This window comes from Molossus molossus, unplaced genomic scaffold (assembly GCF_014108415.1).
Source record: "Molossus molossus isolate mMolMol1 unplaced genomic scaffold, mMolMol1.p scaffold_m16_p_20, whole genome shotgun sequence".
Lineage (NCBI taxonomy): Eukaryota > Metazoa > Chordata > Mammalia > Chiroptera > Molossidae > Molossus > Molossus molossus.
Window position 1 is genome coordinate 52,729,141 of NW_023425356.1, and position 17,793 is coordinate 52,746,933.

At 60.9% G+C, this 17,793-nt stretch overlaps 1 protein-coding gene across 1 annotated transcript in view; it reads left to right on the forward strand.

Annotated features, from left to right (window-relative positions):
- Positions 1-16,220, forward strand: part of RXRG (retinoid X receptor gamma) — a 110,162-nt gene extending 93,942 nt beyond the window's left edge. The window contains exons 4-11 of the mRNA XM_036272650.1: positions 3,907-4,051; positions 7,095-7,274; positions 9,341-9,501; positions 9,610-9,739; positions 10,672-10,804; positions 11,809-11,900; positions 12,778-12,883; positions 15,967-16,220. Of these exons, the coding sequence (XP_036128543.1) occupies positions 3,907-4,051; positions 7,095-7,274; positions 9,341-9,501; positions 9,610-9,739; positions 10,672-10,804; positions 11,809-11,900; positions 12,778-12,883; positions 15,967-16,114 (1,095 nt within the window). The 3' untranslated portion in view covers positions 16,115-16,220. The remainder of the gene's footprint in view (positions 1-3,906; positions 4,052-7,094; positions 7,275-9,340; positions 9,502-9,609; positions 9,740-10,671; positions 10,805-11,808; positions 11,901-12,777; positions 12,884-15,966) is intronic.
- Positions 16,221-17,793: the final 1,573 nt, after the last annotated feature.

The following is a 17,793-nucleotide window of genomic DNA, read 5'->3' on the forward strand; positions in this document are numbered from 1 at the left end:
TGGTTTGGGGCGAGGGCACGAGGGGCCCCACGGGAGCAGCCGGCAGGTGTCCCGGGCTCTGTCACTCGGGGTTCGAGCTCCTCCTCTTGCTCCCAGTGGATCTCCTTGAGGCGCGAAGGGGACTGGACTGACGCTAGGACAGGGGCTGTCACCGTTCAAAGTGCTGTGCCTCAGGTCCTTGTCCTCTCTTGTGGGGTCACACATTTTGCCCTGATGACCTCATTGTGATTTTTATGAAAATCAAAGGAGACGGGGATTTGAAAAATCACTTCTTAAGCGCTCGCGATGCTCTGTGGCAACACGTGATGAGGATTATTTTATTATACCTGAGCGATATGTTAGGCACTAGGTGATCACTGGCTCAGGTGTCCTCTGTTGCTGGGAGGTCCAGAGAAGTTCATTTCGACTGCTCACTGAACCTGGCTCTGGAGATTTGGAAGGTGTCTAAGCCCACATCCCTGCGCAGGTGAGGGGTGTCGCAGCGGGTGAGCGAGCTCCTGCGGCGCCGACTGCGATCCGGCAGGTGCTCAGGCAGCCTCCAGACAAGATGACCTAGGCCCCGTGTTCCTGCATGTGAGTGTGTGTGTGTGAGGGTGTGTGTGAGGGTGTGTGATTGTGTGTGAGGGTGTGAGGGTGTGTGTGTGAGAGGGTGTGTGTGTGTGAGGGTGTGTGATTGTGTGTGAGGGTGTGTGATTGTGTGTGTGTGTGAGGGTGTGTGTGACTGAGTGTGTGTGAGGGTGTGTGATTATGTGTGATTGCGTGTGCATGTGCGTGTATGTGTGTGTAATTGTGAATGTGTGGGTATGTGAGAGTGTGTAATTGTGTGTGATTATGTGTGATTGTGATTGCATGTGTGTGTGTGCTTGTGTGTGTGATTTGTGAGTGTGTGCGTGATTCGTGAGTGTGTGCTTGTGTGTGTAAGTGTGTGTGATTTGTGAGTGTGTGCTTGTGTGTGAGTGAGTGTATGTGTGAGGTGAGAGTGTGTATTGTGAGTGTGTGTGATTGTGTGAGTGTGTGTGTGTGGTGCTGCATGTTGTGAGTCTGATGTCCGCTGGCTGGACATCAGGTCCTGCGTGTCCTTGGCGTCTCCTTTCTCTGCCCCTGCGACCCCGCTGCCTCACCTGGGCCCTGACAGTCCTGCCCAAATGGTGACTGATGACTGACGGGCTGTCCCTTCCAACGTTCGTTGTTACGCTGAAGGCAAAGGTGTGAGTTCGCGCAGACCTTACAGGTCCTCTTACCCGACAGTTAAAGAAGATCCAAGCTGTAGGCCTTTTCTTCAGGTGAAATCCTGTCAGATAAAAACATCTGGCCAAGCCAGGGGTTGGACGTGACACCTCAGTCTACTGCCCCCTCACCTGCCCCACAGCCTCTGAGCCTGAGCACCATGGACCTGTAGATGGGGAGACAGAGTCTCAGGGGCGTGACTGGTCCCCTGAGGAACGCACAGCGAGGAAGTGTTGGGGCTGGACCGGAACCCAGGCTCCTCTTTCCCCGTGGGAGGCCGTCCTCCTCATGACAAAGACCCTCACTAGGTTAACCGGGTCCACTAGGGGTCTGTTCTCCTGGAAGGGAGGGTCCTCCGGAAGCCGGGCCGGCCACAGATCTTCCTCCAGTGAGGTCATTTGGGTTGAAAGCAGCTAAGAAGTGGGGTCCCCGTGGTCCCTGCTGGCCCGGGGTGTGTTTCTGTCCTGATCTCAGGGAGCAGTCAGAGCCTGGTGCCTGCCAGCCCACAGGGCTCCCGTCGGCAGGGCTGCTTCTGATGGAGAGAGAGAGACAGCGGGGCCGCGTCGGGGACCAGAGGGCTAGTGGCTTCGCACTCTGCCGGCTTCAATCTCACCTCCCGCTGCTCGGAGCCCGGAGCCGCACAGACCCCGAGCGCAGAAGGCGAGGGAGAGGAGAGCATCCACCCGCCCGTCGCAGGCACCCCCACCGGACCCGGAGGAGGAGCAGGCGGGGGTCCTACCAGGGAAGCGGGGCAGACAGCAGCCTGGGCCACGGGGTCGGGGGTCCCCTGCTGCACAGACGGGAGGATTGACGACTGGGGTCCAGGAACCCAGGGTCGTTCCTTCAACCCATTAGGTCTGGAAGGCACCTCACCTGGTGCCTGGCCAGGTGCTGCTGCCCGAGGCGGGGTGGAGACCCTCCTCTGTTTGGAAGTGCCAGTGGCCCATCGTTGTCCCCCACTTGCCTTGAGAAGCTGGCACATTTAGAAGGGACCTCCCTCGGGCTCGGGGTATTTCTGTCTAGACCATCCATCCTTTCTTCGTCCCGAAGGCCTTGACTCAAGAAGAAAATCCTGCCTTCGATTCGGGGTGAGAATTAAGGTCGTGTGGGCCAGGTGATATGACCCCCTGTTCACAGGGACCACACAGAGGTCAGGGGCCTCCCTCCGCCCTGGTGCTCAGCAGCTGCCCCCCCCCCCCCACGCACCTCACGCCCTGCCCTGCCCCTTCGCCTGAGTTTTCCTGGGCGTGTCCCCAGTTCCCTGCTTATCCCGACTCCTCCCCACTCCTGAGGAGATTGCGCCTTTGTGGGGAACACGGGGCAGACCTCCCATCTGCATTGCTGGTGGCCTTCTGCTCACCTGTCTTCTTGGAAGAACACAAACCCCTCAGCAGTGACATCTCCCCAAGAGCACAGGGGACATGGGGCGGGGTGACAGGGAGCTGATGCTGACCGTGGTGGGGGAGGGGGCGGGCGCACACAAGGTTCGGGTGTTCAGATGCCCACATGGGCCGGCTCCCCAGCACGTGCCAGGACCACAGCAGTAGCTGGAGGACAGAGCCGACCATCTCTGGCTCCACAGATTTTGTACTGTCACGGGTACAATTTTGTATCAATTGTCGCTTCAAAAACATAATTTGGGGCTTTTTGCCCTATTTTTGGTGCATTTGGGCAGTTGGTTCCGCATCCTCAGGGGCCCCTGGAGATGACCATTCACGTGTCTTCTCTCCTGCTTGATGTACCTGGTGCTCCAGCCGGCTGCTGGCCGACCAAACGAAGTGCGTACACGGTTTCTCTTGGGTCAGCCTGAGGGCCGTGCTCCCCTGGAGTAAAGTCAGTACCTCGTGTGAAATTTAGACCTTGCACCGCGGACTCGTGCCCCGGGCACCCTGCTGTGCGGACCTCTGGCTCAGACCACACGCGTCCCCGAGGCAAAGCGGACATGTGGGGACTGGGCTTTTCAGGATGGGCTTTGGCCTTTAGAAATGATCAGTTCTTCCGCCCACTGTTCCCTCCCCGGACGGACATGGCACACGGGCGCCGTTCCCTCCCCGGACGGACATGGTACACGGGCACTTCTCTCCCCGGACTGACATGGCACACGGGCACTTCTCTCCCCGGACTGACATGGCACACGGGCGCCGTTCCCTCCCCGGACGGACATGGCACACGGGCGCCGTTCCCTCCCCGGACGGACATGGCACACGGGACTGTTCCCTCCCCGGACGGACATGGCGCACGGGACTGTTCCCTCCCCGGACGGACATGGCGCACGGGCGCCGTTCCCTCCCCGGACGGACATGGCACACGGGACTGTTCCCTCCCCGGACGGACATGGCACACGGGCGCCGTTCCCTCCCCGGACGGACATGGCACACGGGACTGTTCCCTCCCTGGACGGACATGGCACACGGGCGCCGTTCCCTCCCCGGACGGACATGGCACACGGGACTGTTCCCTCCCCGGACGGACATGGCGCACAGGACTGTTCCCTCCCTGGACGGACATGGCACACGGGACTGTTCCCTCCCCGGACGGACATGGCACACAGGACTGTTCCCTCTCTGCTTGGAAACTACTTCTGGAAACGGACCTGGTGCTTTCCTGGAGACGCCCCGAGCTTTCGACCTCGGGCTGCGCTCACTGGCTCCGCCTTTCACTGTGATTTCTCTCTTGCAGCTCAATGTGGTCAACGGAGTCAGCATTTCAGAGGACATCAAGCCCCTACCCGGGCTTCCCGGGATCGGAAGCATGAACTACCCGTCCACCAGCCCCGGGTCTCTGGTTAAACACATCTGTGCCATCTGTGGGGACAGGTCCTCAGGTATGTGCAGAAGTCCCTCCCAGTGTCCTGGCCAGAGGTGTCCCAGCTGGGACTTGGTCCGCGATGGAAGACCCGTCAGGATGGCCCAGCTCAGGCCCTGGCTGTAAAGGTCGGTTCCGGGGAGCACAGTCTGCAGTCTTGAAGGATTTAAAACATGGCCTCAGGGCCCTGGCCGGTTTGGCTCAGCGGTTAGAGCGTTGGCCTGCGGTCCTGAGAGACCCGGGTTCGGTTCCCGCTAAGGGCATGTACTTCGGTTGCAGTTTGTCCCCGGCCCTGGTTGGTCGTGCGGTGGCAGCCACTCGATGTGTCCCTTCACGTCGATGTTTCTCTCTCTCTCTCCCTTCCTCTCTCTCCCTCCCACTCTATCTGTACAAAAAATGGAAAAATGTCCTCAGGTGAGGATAAAAAAAATAAATAAATAAATAAAACATGGCCTCAGGGAGCCTTCCAGAACCCCCGTCTCCCCCCGCTGGAGATCCCGAGTGGGGAGTGTAACTGGGGTAGAGACCTTGCTGTGATTTGCTAGCTATAAATGATGTCCTGATGTAGAACATGTGGAAGAACTAGAGAAGCATGAAAGAAACTTAAAAAAAAAAAAAATCCACAATGTTCCCAACAAAGATGATTTCTTTAGAATTTTAGCACATTTTTTTCTATAATGTCCTAGGGTTTTAATATGTTTTCATGGTGAATTTAAGTGAGTTCTCTCAGCTTCATCTTCTTCGAGTCTCTACCACTTTTTCCCCAGTTATTCCTTTCCTGACCCCGTTTCTTCTTTATTATCTTTTTTCGATCACATGTATCCCCTGTACCCCGTCCACCTCCCGGCCCTGCCCCTATCATCTCTCTGTTGCCCGTGTCCAGTTCTCCCTGTTCTTTCTGCCCTGCCCCCCCCACCAGTGGTTTTTTTTTTCTTTGAAATTTATTTTTTTCCTTTATTGATTTTAGAGAGAGAGGAAGGGAGAGGGAGAGAGAGGTAGAAACAGTGATGAGAGAGAACATCAACTGGGTGCCTCCTGCACGCCCCCCACTGGGGATCAGGCCCACAACCCGGGCATGTGCCCTGACTGGGAATCGAACCGGAGACCTCTTGGTGCAGGGTCGACGCTCAACCACTGAGCCACACGGGCCAGACCCCACCCCACCGGCTTTGAAGACATTGCCTGTCCGATCTGAGGGATAGAACTTGGGGAAGGTCCTATCCCATAGCAGTCCCTGAGGCCTGGCGGAATATTTCCTCGTCTTTTGTCACCAAAACCACAAGGTGTACCACCGGTGGAAAGTTCCTAGAACCCTCTCAGCGGCAGGGCTGCGGTTGGGGTGTTGTCACATCACCACCCGTGGCCGTCGCTGTGGCAACGGAATGCCAGCCCCGCCCTGATGGGGAGTCTCCTGGGCTGTGGTTTAGCTGCGAGTCTGGGAGGGTGGTTCATGTGTTGAAGGGCCACAGGGGTGACAAAGGTCCCGCGTTCCCCAAAGACAGACACCGCAGGGCGGAGCACGCCGGGCTCTCTGCGCCCAAGGTAGAACCTCGCGTGTATAATCCACGTGAGTTCAGTGCTTCGAGTCAGCGGGTTAGACACACGGACTTCTCTCGGGGCAGCTCCTCCGGGCCCGTTTCATCTCTAAGTGTGAGGTCCTCGGGCCGATATTGACACTGGCTTGTTCTCAGGAACTCAAATCACTTTGCTATCAGCCTCCAACAGTCATGCTGGGTCTGCAGCGAAACAGCATCACAAATTCCACCCAGGACTCAGGCACAAGTATGTTTGGAACGATCTGTTTCCTCATATTTTTCCTTGTTTAATTTTTTTATTGATTGCTTATTTTTAATTTTATTTTTTGAGGGAGAGAGAGCAGAAGGAGGAAGGGAGAAGGAGAGAGAGTTGCTGCTCTCTCAGGCATGCATCCCTCCCTTGACTCTTGTACGTGCCCCGACTGGGGATGAACCCACAACCCTGGGCCCTCTAACCCCTGCGCCCCGGCCTGGGCCCTCCGTTTTTCATGTCCCACAGCTCCACTCAGTCGGCTGGGCTGCCTGGCGGGTGGAGAGGGAAAGACTTAGAAAGCGCTGTGATTGCGCTGGACGCCGGGCCGGTGGGGGGGGGGCCGCTGGGCGCCCAGGTGGGCCGGGGAGCTGGACTCCTCGGTGGGGCAAAGAGCTGGACGCCCGGGTGAGGGGGGCGCTGGACGCCCAGGTGGGCCGGGGAGCTGGACTCCTCGGTGGGCGGGGGCGCTGGACGCCCAGGTGGGACGGGGGCGCTGGACTCCTCGGTTGGCGGGGGCGCTAGACGCCCGGGGGGGGCGGGGGGGCTGGACGCCGGGGGGGGGGGCGGGGTGCTAGCTCTCTGCGCACAAACGTGCTGTCCCTGGCTGGGGCCTTTGGACACTGAACGCGGAACTGAAATGTGAGAGGTTATTCTGGGTCCAGCAAAATCACCTTCCAGCAGATCTTTGCTCGGAGCCCAGGGCCCCGTCAGCGCTGGAAGACGGGGTACCGACTGGTTTCTCCACCTGGCAATAGCTTCGAACAGATCCCTCAGTCAGAGGCTGCTCCTAGTTCCTAGGGAGGGAGGGTCCTTTCACGGGGGTTCCTAAGCCTTTGGCCTCAGCTGCGGGGAGACACCAGTGAAGCGGGGGTCTGTCCGGCTCGATCACCTGCAGCCAGCGTACATATTCTTGTTAAGTCCGCTGATGTGCCGGGTGGTGGCGGAACACTGTGCACCTCAAGACAAGAGGCGCTTAGAGAAATAAACGTAAACAAAACCTCAGCCGGGGCTTTTCTAAGCGCGCTCCAGGACCCCCGCCCGGGGACCCCCGCACCCCCGCCCGGGAACCCCCGCACGGGAACCCCGCACGGGACCCCCGCACCCCCGCCCGGGAATGGCGGTGCGCGGGCCGCAGCCCTGCGCGGGCCCGCTGCCTCCTCGCAGGTGGTTCGCTGCTTTCTGCCGGGTGATGCTCCGGGGTCCTGGGAGGTCGGGGGCCGGGGGTGGTCCGGAGGAAAGGCCAGCGGAGGCGGACGGCGCGTGCTCTCCCGCAGGCAAGCACTACGGCGTGTACAGCTGCGAGGGCTGCAAGGGCTTCTTCAAGCGCACCATCCGCAAGGACCTGCTGTACACCTGCCGGGACAACAAGGCCTGCCTGATCGACAAGCGCCAGCGGAACCGCTGCCAGTACTGCCGCTACCAGAAGTGCCTGGTGATGGGCATGAAGCGCGAAGGTAGGCCGCCCCCCAGCCGCACAGAGGACAGAGGCGGGGGACCCCGGGGTCTCGTGTTGCGCGGGACGGTGTCTGCTGCCAAGGAGGTGGAGCAGTTCCTGCCCCACATCCACCTGTGTCCATCCTTCCTGTCCTGGTGCTCAGGTGCCGGGCGTGGTCAGGACCCTTCCAATGCCAGAGCGCAGACCTGAGCCCAGGTGCCAGGGGCCTGGCACCCTCCCCACACAGGGACAGCTGGCCACTGGGGTGCAGCTGGCGTCTCCCCTGGGAAACCTGCCGACTCCACACTGCGCCCTCATAAGCTTGACGGCTGCAGATCCCGAGATGGGTGCCCTCGAGGTCTGTGGGACCGCCCCCCTCAGGGAGACCCCGCCCTGCACTTCTAACCGGAACCTCTCTCCAGTTACGGCAGGTCAGCAGGTGCTTGCTTCCCAGCTTTTAGAAGCAAGACAAATGGAAGCCCATTAACCCACCTTCGAAGTGATAGGAGACAGGTGCAACTGTAACCAGTAAATGCAACTGATAATTTCGTGTGAGGTCTGCTGTGTGCTGTCAGTGAATGAGGGATGGCGGGGGCAGGAAGGAGCGGAAGGGCCCCTCGGGAGACGGGGACCCGACGGAAGCCCAGGAGCGTGGAGAGAGATAAGGGATGGGGAAATAACCACCAGTTGTGAACTTTTTATAATTATTTCATTTAATCCTCACAAGACAATCTCAGCCAAGCACCATAGTTCCCCCCTCCCATGCAGGGAAACTGAGGCTTGGTAGGCTAGGGGATGTGTCCGATGTCGCTGAGCTGGGAGAGGCCAGTGGAACAAGATTGCTTTGACCCCCAAGCACTGGTTTTCTTCTCTCTCCTCTCTCCTTTCTCCCTCGTCTCTTCTTTTTCTCACCCGGCTTTGTCGTCTGTCCCTTCGAGACGAGTGATCTCGCTTGTACGATCAGCCAGAGGCCCTGCCCTTGGCCAGCGCATCCTGCAGCCTTTGGGGGTGCCAGCCCCCCGGAGAGGAGGAGCTTGGGGCACGGATAGTGGGAGGAAGGGGGGAGCTGAGAGGTCGGAGTGGCCAGTGGGTGGCTGTCTCTGGGTTCCACGTTAGCCACCAGTTTGGAGGGTCATTTTCTGGATTTTGGGATTTAAAATGTGTGTGCTGATCTGGAGCTCTGCTGCGGCTGGGAGTGAGGAGGGGAGACCAGAGCTTCTGGGGATGGAAACGACCTCTGCAGAAGCTGTGGGGAGGGACAGAGCCAGGGGGTCTGCGGGGAGGGTCTGCCTGCTGTCTGGAGGGACAGAGCTGGGGGGGGGGTCTGCCTGCTGTCTGGAGGGACAGAGCTGGGGGGTCTGCCTGCAGTCTGGAGGGACAGAGCTGGGGGGGGTTCTGCCTGCAGTCTGGAGGGACAGAGCCAGGGGGTCTGCGGGGGAGGGTCTGCCTGCCGTCTGGAGGTACAGAGCTGGGGGGGGGTCTGCCTGCCATCCGGAGGGACAGAGCTGGGGGTTCGGATGGCTGTGAAACACCTGGTGGAATTTTCAGTGTGGGGAGGTGGGACCACGGCAGCATCGTTTTGCCCATGTTCCCTTCCCACCCCCGAATCAGCCTCGGGTTCCCTCCACCCCTTCACCTGTGAAATACCCTGAAGAACATCCCTGATGCACAGGTCAGGTGACCTGTGTCCAGGCTGCTGGGCTGAGGGCAGAGCTCACGGGATGCAAATGCCAAGGATGATGCAGGGGGCCTGATGGGCAGGAGGAGGGCCTGCCAGTGACCACTGCGTTCTCAGGGTGTGCTAGGGAGCAGCCGGGGGAGCAGGGGGACCAGGGGGACAGCAGAGAGCAGCTCGTGCCGAGAGGGGCAGAGTCGGAGATTATGAGAGCTTCCAAGGCAAACTTAGAATTGTCGCCGTGACAGACCGGGAGAGTGTGGGTTCAGGACCCCACAGTTTTCTGTTTCATCAGCTTCACGGCACCCCGATTCAGCACCAGGGGATGCCCACTGCACCCACGAGGGGGCTCAGGCCGCCCCCCCCCCGCTGTCCCGGGCCGTGGTGACGTCTGCATGTCCTCTGTGCAGCTGTCCAGGAGGAGCGGCAGCGGGGCCGGGAGCGGGCGGAGAGCGAGGCGGAGTGTGCCGGTGCGGGCCACGAGGACATGCCCGTGGAGAGGATCCTGGAGGCCGAGCTGGCCGTGGAGCCAAAGACAGAGTCCTACGGCGACATGACCGTGGAGAACTCGGTAGGCGGCCCCAGGCCGGCCTCCCTCTCCCGCTTCCTGGGTGCGGCTGGAGCTGGGGGAGGGTGTGCTAGGGTCCCAGCATCTGCCCTGAGCGCTGGTCCGTTTCAGACGAATGACCCCGTCACCAACATCTGCCACGCGGCCGATAAGCAGCTGTTCACCCTCGTCGAGTGGGCCAAGCGCATCCCCCACTTCTCTGACCTCAGCTTGGAGGACCAGGTCATCCTGCTCCGGGCAGGTAGAGCCGCTCGCTGCTTCTGGGGACCGTCACCTGGAGTTCCCCCGGGATCCCGAAACGAGGGGCCGGGAGGAGCCCTAACCCACCCACACTGCGCCTCGTTGCCGGCAGGATGACAGTCCAGGGTGGTGGTTTTCTGTTATTCGGACGGCCCTCCCCAAACGCTCTCCCCCCCGTGAGACGCCCTTTGCCGACGGAGATTCCTGTGAGAATTTCACCGTGGCTTCTGTGTCTCACTTTCAAAGACACTCCTTGTGGTTGAGGCCCATCTGAAACTGTGCCTCCCGGGTGGTGTGACATTGAACGCAGAGAGATTCCCACTGCACAGGGAGGGGCCGGGAGCCGCAGGCCAGGGCCCCTTTCTGCTTTGAGATTCTTTGTGCTGTGTCCTCTGTCGGCTCCCGTTTCTGGGGCGTGGCACTGCAGCGTCTGCCCGGTGTCCTCCTGGTCACTGAGCCCACAGGAGGACCTCACCAAGATGGGCTGAGCCCCGGGAGCCAGCGACCTACTGCACCCCTGTTAGGTAACGCGCAAGCAGCAGGTGTCGGCCGAGGGCTCCGCACTGTGCCGGGCGCCCCCAGACGCTGCTGCAGACATGAAACTAGGTGGTCAGGTCCGGGGTGGGGGGCAGAGACTAGGTCTGCTCGCTTTCTTCACCGCGGCTGCTACAGTGACTGTCACCATTACATGTTCCGTCCGTATTTGTTGATTGTCCTCCAGCTGTGCTCTGGGCTGCGGGGGGAGGGGGGTGCCCCGGCCCACGTCGGGGGGCGGTCGCATCCTTTGTTTCTTTGCTCACGCGTGGTGGTGTCTAGAATATGTCCCACCTCCCTGGACTTCTGCTTCTGTCCCCTGGCATTCATGACGGGGGCTGTCCGAGCATCAAAGCCAGACTGGTCGGCGCGCCCTCAAGGCCCCCTCTCGCCCCGCAGGGTGGAACGAGCTTCTGATCGCCTCCTTCTCCCACCGCTCGGTGTCCGTGCAGGACGGCATCCTGCTGGCCACGGGTCTGCACGTCCACAGGAGCAGCGCCCACAGTGCAGGCGTGGGCTCCATCTTCGACAGGTCTCTCTTCTGCTTGCAGTGTGCACGTGCGCGCCCCTGTGTGTGCATGTGTGTGCGTGGACGGTGGGTAGTGACGAGGTGTGGGATGCACAGCCGCCCATGCCTGGAAGCGAGACCACGGAGCGGATGAGAATATAAGCCCGGAGAACGAGGCGGGGTTAGGGGAAAGGCTGAGGGCCCAGGCGGAGCAGAGGCCAGTGTAGCGGCTGGGCAGACGGGGGGCCCGGGGGCCCTGTGGGCTTCCTGAGAACAGACGGGGTTGTAGACAAGACCTAGTAAGCTGGGGTGGGGGGTGAACTGTTCCCCCTGGGGGCAGGGACGGCAGGAGGTACCAGGACCCGACCCGAGGAGTCCAGGCTGAGGTTCTGCTGGCCTCTGGCAGGACCCCTGGTCAGGGGGGAGCAGCCTCAGCATGGGGTTCTGCCCTGAAGAGTTGCTGAAGGAGAGCCAGGCATGGGGTTAAGGGGTGGACGAGCCGAGTGGAGGTGGGGGGCTCGGTGAGCGGATGGAGACGGGAGGAGCAGGGTGAGGTTGAAGCTGGTCTCTGTCCAAGGCCAGGGCCCGAGGCCCCTCCCCAGCCCTATCACACCTGGTGTCCCAGGGCCGCATGCCTGCCCACCTGGTGTCTGCCCTCTGTCCTGCCCTCCAGCGGCCCTGCCCTCCTCACGGTGCCTGTTTCTCCTGGCCGCCGTCCCTGCTGCGTTCCTGGACGGGCAGTGCCCTCGCCCTGCTTGTCCTGCTCCGTCTGGACTAGTTTCCTGACCCTCTGGGTGGCCTCCGGCCCTCAGCGTCCACTGCTCCCCTCCCCGCCCAGGTCCCCTTGGGCTTTGCTCATGGCCGGCCGTTGTCCTTTCTCCGATGAAACGCTGAGCTCCGTGCCCCTTGCACCCGGCGCCCGGTCGGGAAGTGGGCAGGTGCCTGATGAGTATTGGCCGCGTGCGTTCGATCGGCCGGTGGCTTGTGTTCCCACGGGCTCCTCACCTGTCACTGTCTCCCCTGAACAGGGTCCTGACTGAGCTGGTCTCCAAAATGAAAGACATGCAGATGGACAAGTCGGAGCTGGGGTGCCTGCGGGCCATCGTGCTGTTCAACCCAGGTGACGGCGCAGTCACCCCCTCCCCCGGGGGGCCCGCCACCTCGGCCCCAGGGCCGGCTCCCCCTGGCCTCCCCCGGCGCCATCTCGGAAAGTCCTGAGTGGGCAAGGGGTGTGGGTGGTTGAGGGCCGGTGGGGAAGACGAGGGAAGGCAGTGGGTAGTGGCGAGGGAGGCGGTCGCAGCGGTTGGATTCTGCACGGAGTTTTGGGCAAAGCCAGGGACCTGCTGATGGGTTAGAGAGACGAGCCCAAGTGAAAGGAAGAGGCTAAACCCAGAAGCCCCCGGGGTTTGGTGGGGCCGCCAGGGTGGCCGAGCGGGAAGCAGGACTTTGCTGTGGACGCCAGGTCCGAGCTGCGGGCAGGGCAGGGGCTCGGAGGGGCCGGAGCGCGGGGGCAGGGGGCACGACGCCCGCAGGACAGGGGGGAGGGCGAGCGCACCCTGGAGTCGGGAAGGCCGGCCGAGGGCTGGCCAACCCGGGGGCTGGGAAGGAAGGTTCAGGAAGGACCCGAGCAGGGACCAGGCAGTGGTGTCCTGCAGGCAGCGGAGGGAGCCGGCCAGGAGCCGGCCAGGAGCAGGCGGGCGGCCTCCTCTGCCGCCCCGGGTCCGGGGGAGCAGCGCCGGGACCCCGCGCTCAGTCGCTCGCCCGCCCCGTCTGCAGTCGGAGCCGGTTCACTGACGCGGGACCTGCCCGCCGGCTTTGCGCCGCCGCCTCGCTCCGTCCGCCCGCACAGGGGGCGCGCAGAAGGGACTATTTCTCCGGTGGCCCGGACAGATGGGCCCTCCTGGGAGTCAGCGGGCCCTCGCCCCCGGGAGCTGGCGGCGTGGGTGGGGACACCCACCGAAGCTGGCGCCGGAGGTCAAGTAGGTCGTCTCTTCCAGATGCCAAGGGCCTGTCCAACCCCTCGGAGGTGGAGACCCTGCGGGAGAGGGTGTACGCCACCCTGGAGGCCTACACCAAGCGGAAGTACCCGGATCAGCCAGGCAGGTGAGCTTGACGGTGGTGCTGCGGAGGCCCTGCCCACTGCTCCCAGGTGGGACCTCGCGGCGGCCACGCGGGTGGGCTCCGGGGAGAGGTCGCGTCTCGGCCTGAAGCGCTGGACAGACAAGCCGGTGAACGACCAGGGTGGGTCTCATCACCTCCAGATGCTGATGAGGCCGGAGCTTAGCAAAGGTCAGGAGTCAGTGCAGGGTCTCGGAGCCGGTGGGGCCAGGACAGGAGCCCAGGTCTGTGGTTCCGAAGGACTGGCCCTGCACCCAGGAGCCCCTGCAGGAGAAGGCTTTGGTAGCCAGCAGAGGTGACCTTGGCCCCGGGCTGCCATCGGTGTGGCCTCCGGGTGGGCGCTGGTCTGAGTCTGGGCTCCTGTGGGGGAGGGGAGATGCTGGCTGGCAGCGGCTCCCGCACAGGTCTTCCCAGGTCGCTAAAAGAATCCTTCTCTCAACTGCTGCCCCCAAGCACAGCTAAATGACGCTCCCGTCCCTGCAGCTCCCTGAAGAAGAGAGAATACAACCCCAAATCTCATAGAAAAAGGAAAATGAAACTTGAAAAACTGCCTTGAAGGCTAATGGGACTTTGTTTTTAGCATTAGTTGTCTAGGCTCTCAGTTCTCCCACGACCACTGTTCCTCCCTGAGGGCTGATGTCCGCTGAGCCGTTTTCCTGGGTCATGAGCCAATTCCTATCCACTGGGGAGAAGCTGAGCCGTTTCCATGGGAGGCTGTGGACCAACCCTGTGGGTACAGTGGGGTGCTGGGGCGAGTGAGACCTCCCAGACGTTCGCATTGAGCACAGTAACGCGCTTCCTGCTCATGGACTGGCCCTGGTGGGCGATGAGTCAGGAAAGGGACTGTCTCCACATGTCACTCAGGGGCCCAGGCTCCTTCCTTCTTGAGCTCCCTCATGTCCCAGGGCCACGGGTGTTTTGCATCCAGAGGATGGTGAGTTTATGTGGGCAACACCCGCACCTGGAAAGGACCCCCCTTTTCATTCACTTCCGTTAGCTGGAGCTTTGTCACATGGCCCCCAGGAGCCTGTCTTATGCAGCAACCGTGTGCCCTGCGGGACGCGGTCTCCTCTCCACCTGCAGCAGGTGAGACTGAAGAACTCTGCCCGCCCCTCGGGCTGGGCCGCCTGCGCCGCTCAGCCCCGCCCCCCGGAGCTGACGAGCCCGTCGGGTGATTTCTGCCGGACCGCCCAGCTCCGAGGCATCCCCAGCATGCTTTTGGGGTTCTTTCTGTCTTTCTGTTTTTAAGAATATATGGTGTGTGGGGTGTTAGGGATAAGAAAGCTCATCCTCAGCGTGTTTGGGAATTGGCTTTTGATCATGCTGTGTATCTAAAACAAACCAGACAACAAACCAAATAATAACAAGAAGAAGAAGAAGAATCCAATTAAAACCCCCCAAACCAAACCTCTCTCTTTCCTTATTATAAAAACAGGGCATCCTGGTAGGAAGCAAGGAAACTATTTTTAAAACATGAAGCAGGTACTGAAAATTAGTTGTGAATCTTTGGGGTCCATTTTGTTCCCGTTCCGGTGTGGACGTGGAAATGGGTATTTACGGCTATGCAGTAACGCAGCGTGGGGAGCGCTCTCCCCTTAGCCGGTTCAGGCACCGTACCAGGCATCGAAGAATACGACACGGCTGTTTCCCATGGTTTTGTAGAACGTCACAGAGCGGATGTGTCCTAACGTATTTAGTCATTGCCCTGGGTTGGCACTGAGGTGGTTTCTAATGACTATCACTTTCACATTTTGGAACTTGCCTGTTGTCCCTGGGAGGTGCTGCCGGGGGCCTGTGCCTCTGGGTACTGGGAGGAGATGCTGTACCTGTTGCCTGGGTGAGGACCGAGTCTGGGAGTTCAGGGAGGGGTGCAGAGGCTGGGCCTCCTGCATGTCCCGTGGGGGTGGCCACACAGGGCGACTACCCGAGGCCGAGCAGCTCCTTCAGGGATGTCCCTGGGCTCAGCCAGGTGGTAAGCGCTTAAGTCCCCTCTGGTTTGCAGAAGTCTGGTGACGGGCCTCCGGCCTGTGGCGTGAGGCCCGGTTCTCGGTGGTGGAGTGCTGCCACCCTGTGGACACTTTTCAGAAAACACGTCACAGGGCTGCGCTCGCTCTCTGGCCAGACTCTGGAGGGTGGGGACAGCGACGGCCCTGGCCTGGCTGTGCCTGTGACCGAGTCCAGATCTCAGCTCCGAAGGCCGGGACAGACGGCAAAGGGGGCCGCAGTACCGTATACTCATCGTTCTACAAACTGCAACACTGGAATTTTTAGAGTAAAGAAAAATACTTCCAGAGTTAGTCTAACTTTGCACTTTGTAGAGAAGCCACTTCCTTTGCCGAATTCCGTACACCCCTCGAGGCAGAGCCGGGGGGAGTGGAGGTGCTCAACTTCCGGCCCCTGGTCTCACGGTCCCCGCCCGCCGCCGACCGCTCGCTCGGGGCACTCAGAGGAGGTTTGCCAGGCTCCGTGTGGACCTCGGTTTTCCGTGGGGTGAGTAGCTGCTGCCCTGTTAGCTGCGAGGTCCTAGTCCTACACTGACACGTTTCCTTGTGGCCTGAACACAGAAACATATGTGTTTTGAAGGAATGTTAAAATTCCCACGTGAACGCTTCCCATCAGAAGTGTCCTGAAGGTCACACGGTCCGATTGCCCCCTTTAAGAAGATAAGTAGGCCCTGGCCGGTTTGGCTCAGCGGTTAGAGCGTCGGCCTGCGGTCCGGAGAGACCGGGGTTCGGTTCCCGCTAAGGGCACGTACCTCGGTTGCAGTTTGTCCCCGGCCCTGGTCGGTCGTGCCGGTGGCAGCCACTCGGTGTGTCCCTTTCATGTCGATGTTTCTCTCTCTCTCTCTCTCCCTCCCACTCTACCTGAACAAAAAGTGGAAAGATGTCCTCCGGTGAGGATTTAAAAAAAATAAATAAGATAAGTGGCCCTCCAGCGTTTCGGACGCTCCCTAGAGTTAGGTTCTCTGACTCCCTCGTCCTCCCCAGGCTCCCGGTTCCATCAGAGAGAGTCCGCCGAACCGCCGCCCGCACTGTGCGGGGGTGCTGACCCCCCGGGCTTCCCCGCAGGTTCGCCAAGCTGCTGCTGCGCCTGCCGGCCCTGCGCTCCATCGGCCTCAAGTGCCTGGAGCACCTCTTCTTCTTCAAGCTCATCGGGGACACGCCCATCGACACCTTCCTCATGGAGATGCTGGAGACCCCGCTGCAGGTCACCTGAGCCCCCCGCCGCAGCCTGCTCCCGGAGAGCTCGGGGCAGGTGTGTGCGGGCCCCGCCCGGCCCACGTTCCTCCGCGGCCTCCCCCCGCCCCTTCCTGTTCTCAGAATGTGATGCTTCTAATAAAGAAACCTTTCTACACACGAGACTTCTGGTGGAGTTTTGTATGGATGTGACAGGACTCCCTCTTGGCTTTCTAAGGGTTGGGGATCTTTCTGGAAGTTCTTGGGAAAACTGGCCCAGCCTCTGTACAGATGACTGGTTTGCATGATTATCCAGGGAAAGCAAATGGGTGAATAATGGAGCAACAGACCGATCTCCGCGGTGCTGCCAAGTCACCCCAGAGGCGGGGGCAGGTCCCGGGGTCGGGGGTGGGCTGGGCCCTGAGGCAGCCCTGGAGGGACTGGGCGCAAACAGGTTTCAGGGTCAGCTGGGATTTGTGTTAGTTTGCTGTTGTTTCCTCCTAAGACTGTTAAGCAGAAAGCCTTGTCCAGAGTGGGGGCAGGGGGCCGGGCACTGAGCACACCGACCAGAAAAGATGGTCTGATGGGGACGGTTCTCGGGTCCTGGGGGTTGGCGAGATGCAGTGACTGAAGAATGGCGTGTCCGTCAGGACCGGCAGCAAGAGCAGAAAGCCCGGAGTCCGCCAACTTCGCTTTCCATGGTCACCTAACCCACGCCGCCTGTCTGAAAGGGGAACAGGAGAGACCTCCCCGCTCCTTGCCCTCGGAGCCCTGCTGTCGGGGTGGTGAGCTCCTGGAGGTGGGACCTGTCTACCCACAGCCAGTGACCCAGCTCCGCCCGAGCCGCCCCGCCCGGTGCAGGATCCGGGCTCCGGGCTCAGCAGGTGCGCGGGCCTGAGCTCCGTCCCCTGCTCCCCAGTGACGCGTGGCTCCTTCCTTTCTCAGGTGGCGGCTGTGGGAACAGATGAGGTTCCGACAGAACTTTGCTGGGAAGGAGCATTTACAAATGTCGCCTGCACAGTGGACATGGCTCGGCCTTGACCTCAGCTGTTCCTACCCTGCAGCAAAGCCAGCATGTGCGACGTGATTATGATCTTAGGTTGTTTCCTTGCTCCAAGGACTTGCGGTGACTCCTCTGTCTGTTAGGCAGGGGTGCTCACCAGGGGGCAGCTCTGTCCCCACCTCCTGCCCCCGAAGGTGTAGCCGTGTCTGAAGATGTCTCACTTGGGGGAGATGCCCGGGGTAGAGGTCATGGAAGGTGCACATGCGGGACAGCTCCCCAAAACATGTCTACCTCACGTGGAACAGTGCTGAGGTTGGGGGAGTCTGCTACAAGCATCCCCCGTGGAACAGACATGAAGTGGGGTTCCCTCTTGTCTGAGAATTCCGGCTGAAGTGCTGAGGTGAGACCAGGAAGCCCCCCATGTTCTGGACGGGAAGTCCCAGCTGCGCCCACCCGGACTGACGGACGTCATGGGCAGATTCTGTCCCCGCACATCCCCTTGAGCCTTTACAGAAGGTTGAGGTGTGAGGAGAGGAAGGGTGACTCAGGGCAGAGCTGTGGCTTTACCCCACCCCTCGCGGGGACCCAGGAGGAGGGAGGGAGCCCACCCCCAAGCCAGAGGGGCCACAGCGGAATCCTCACACGACCGGATGGACGTGGGTCCCTACACAAAGAGGAGGCTGGTGTCTGACTCCTGGCCGACGGCTTCTCAGGGG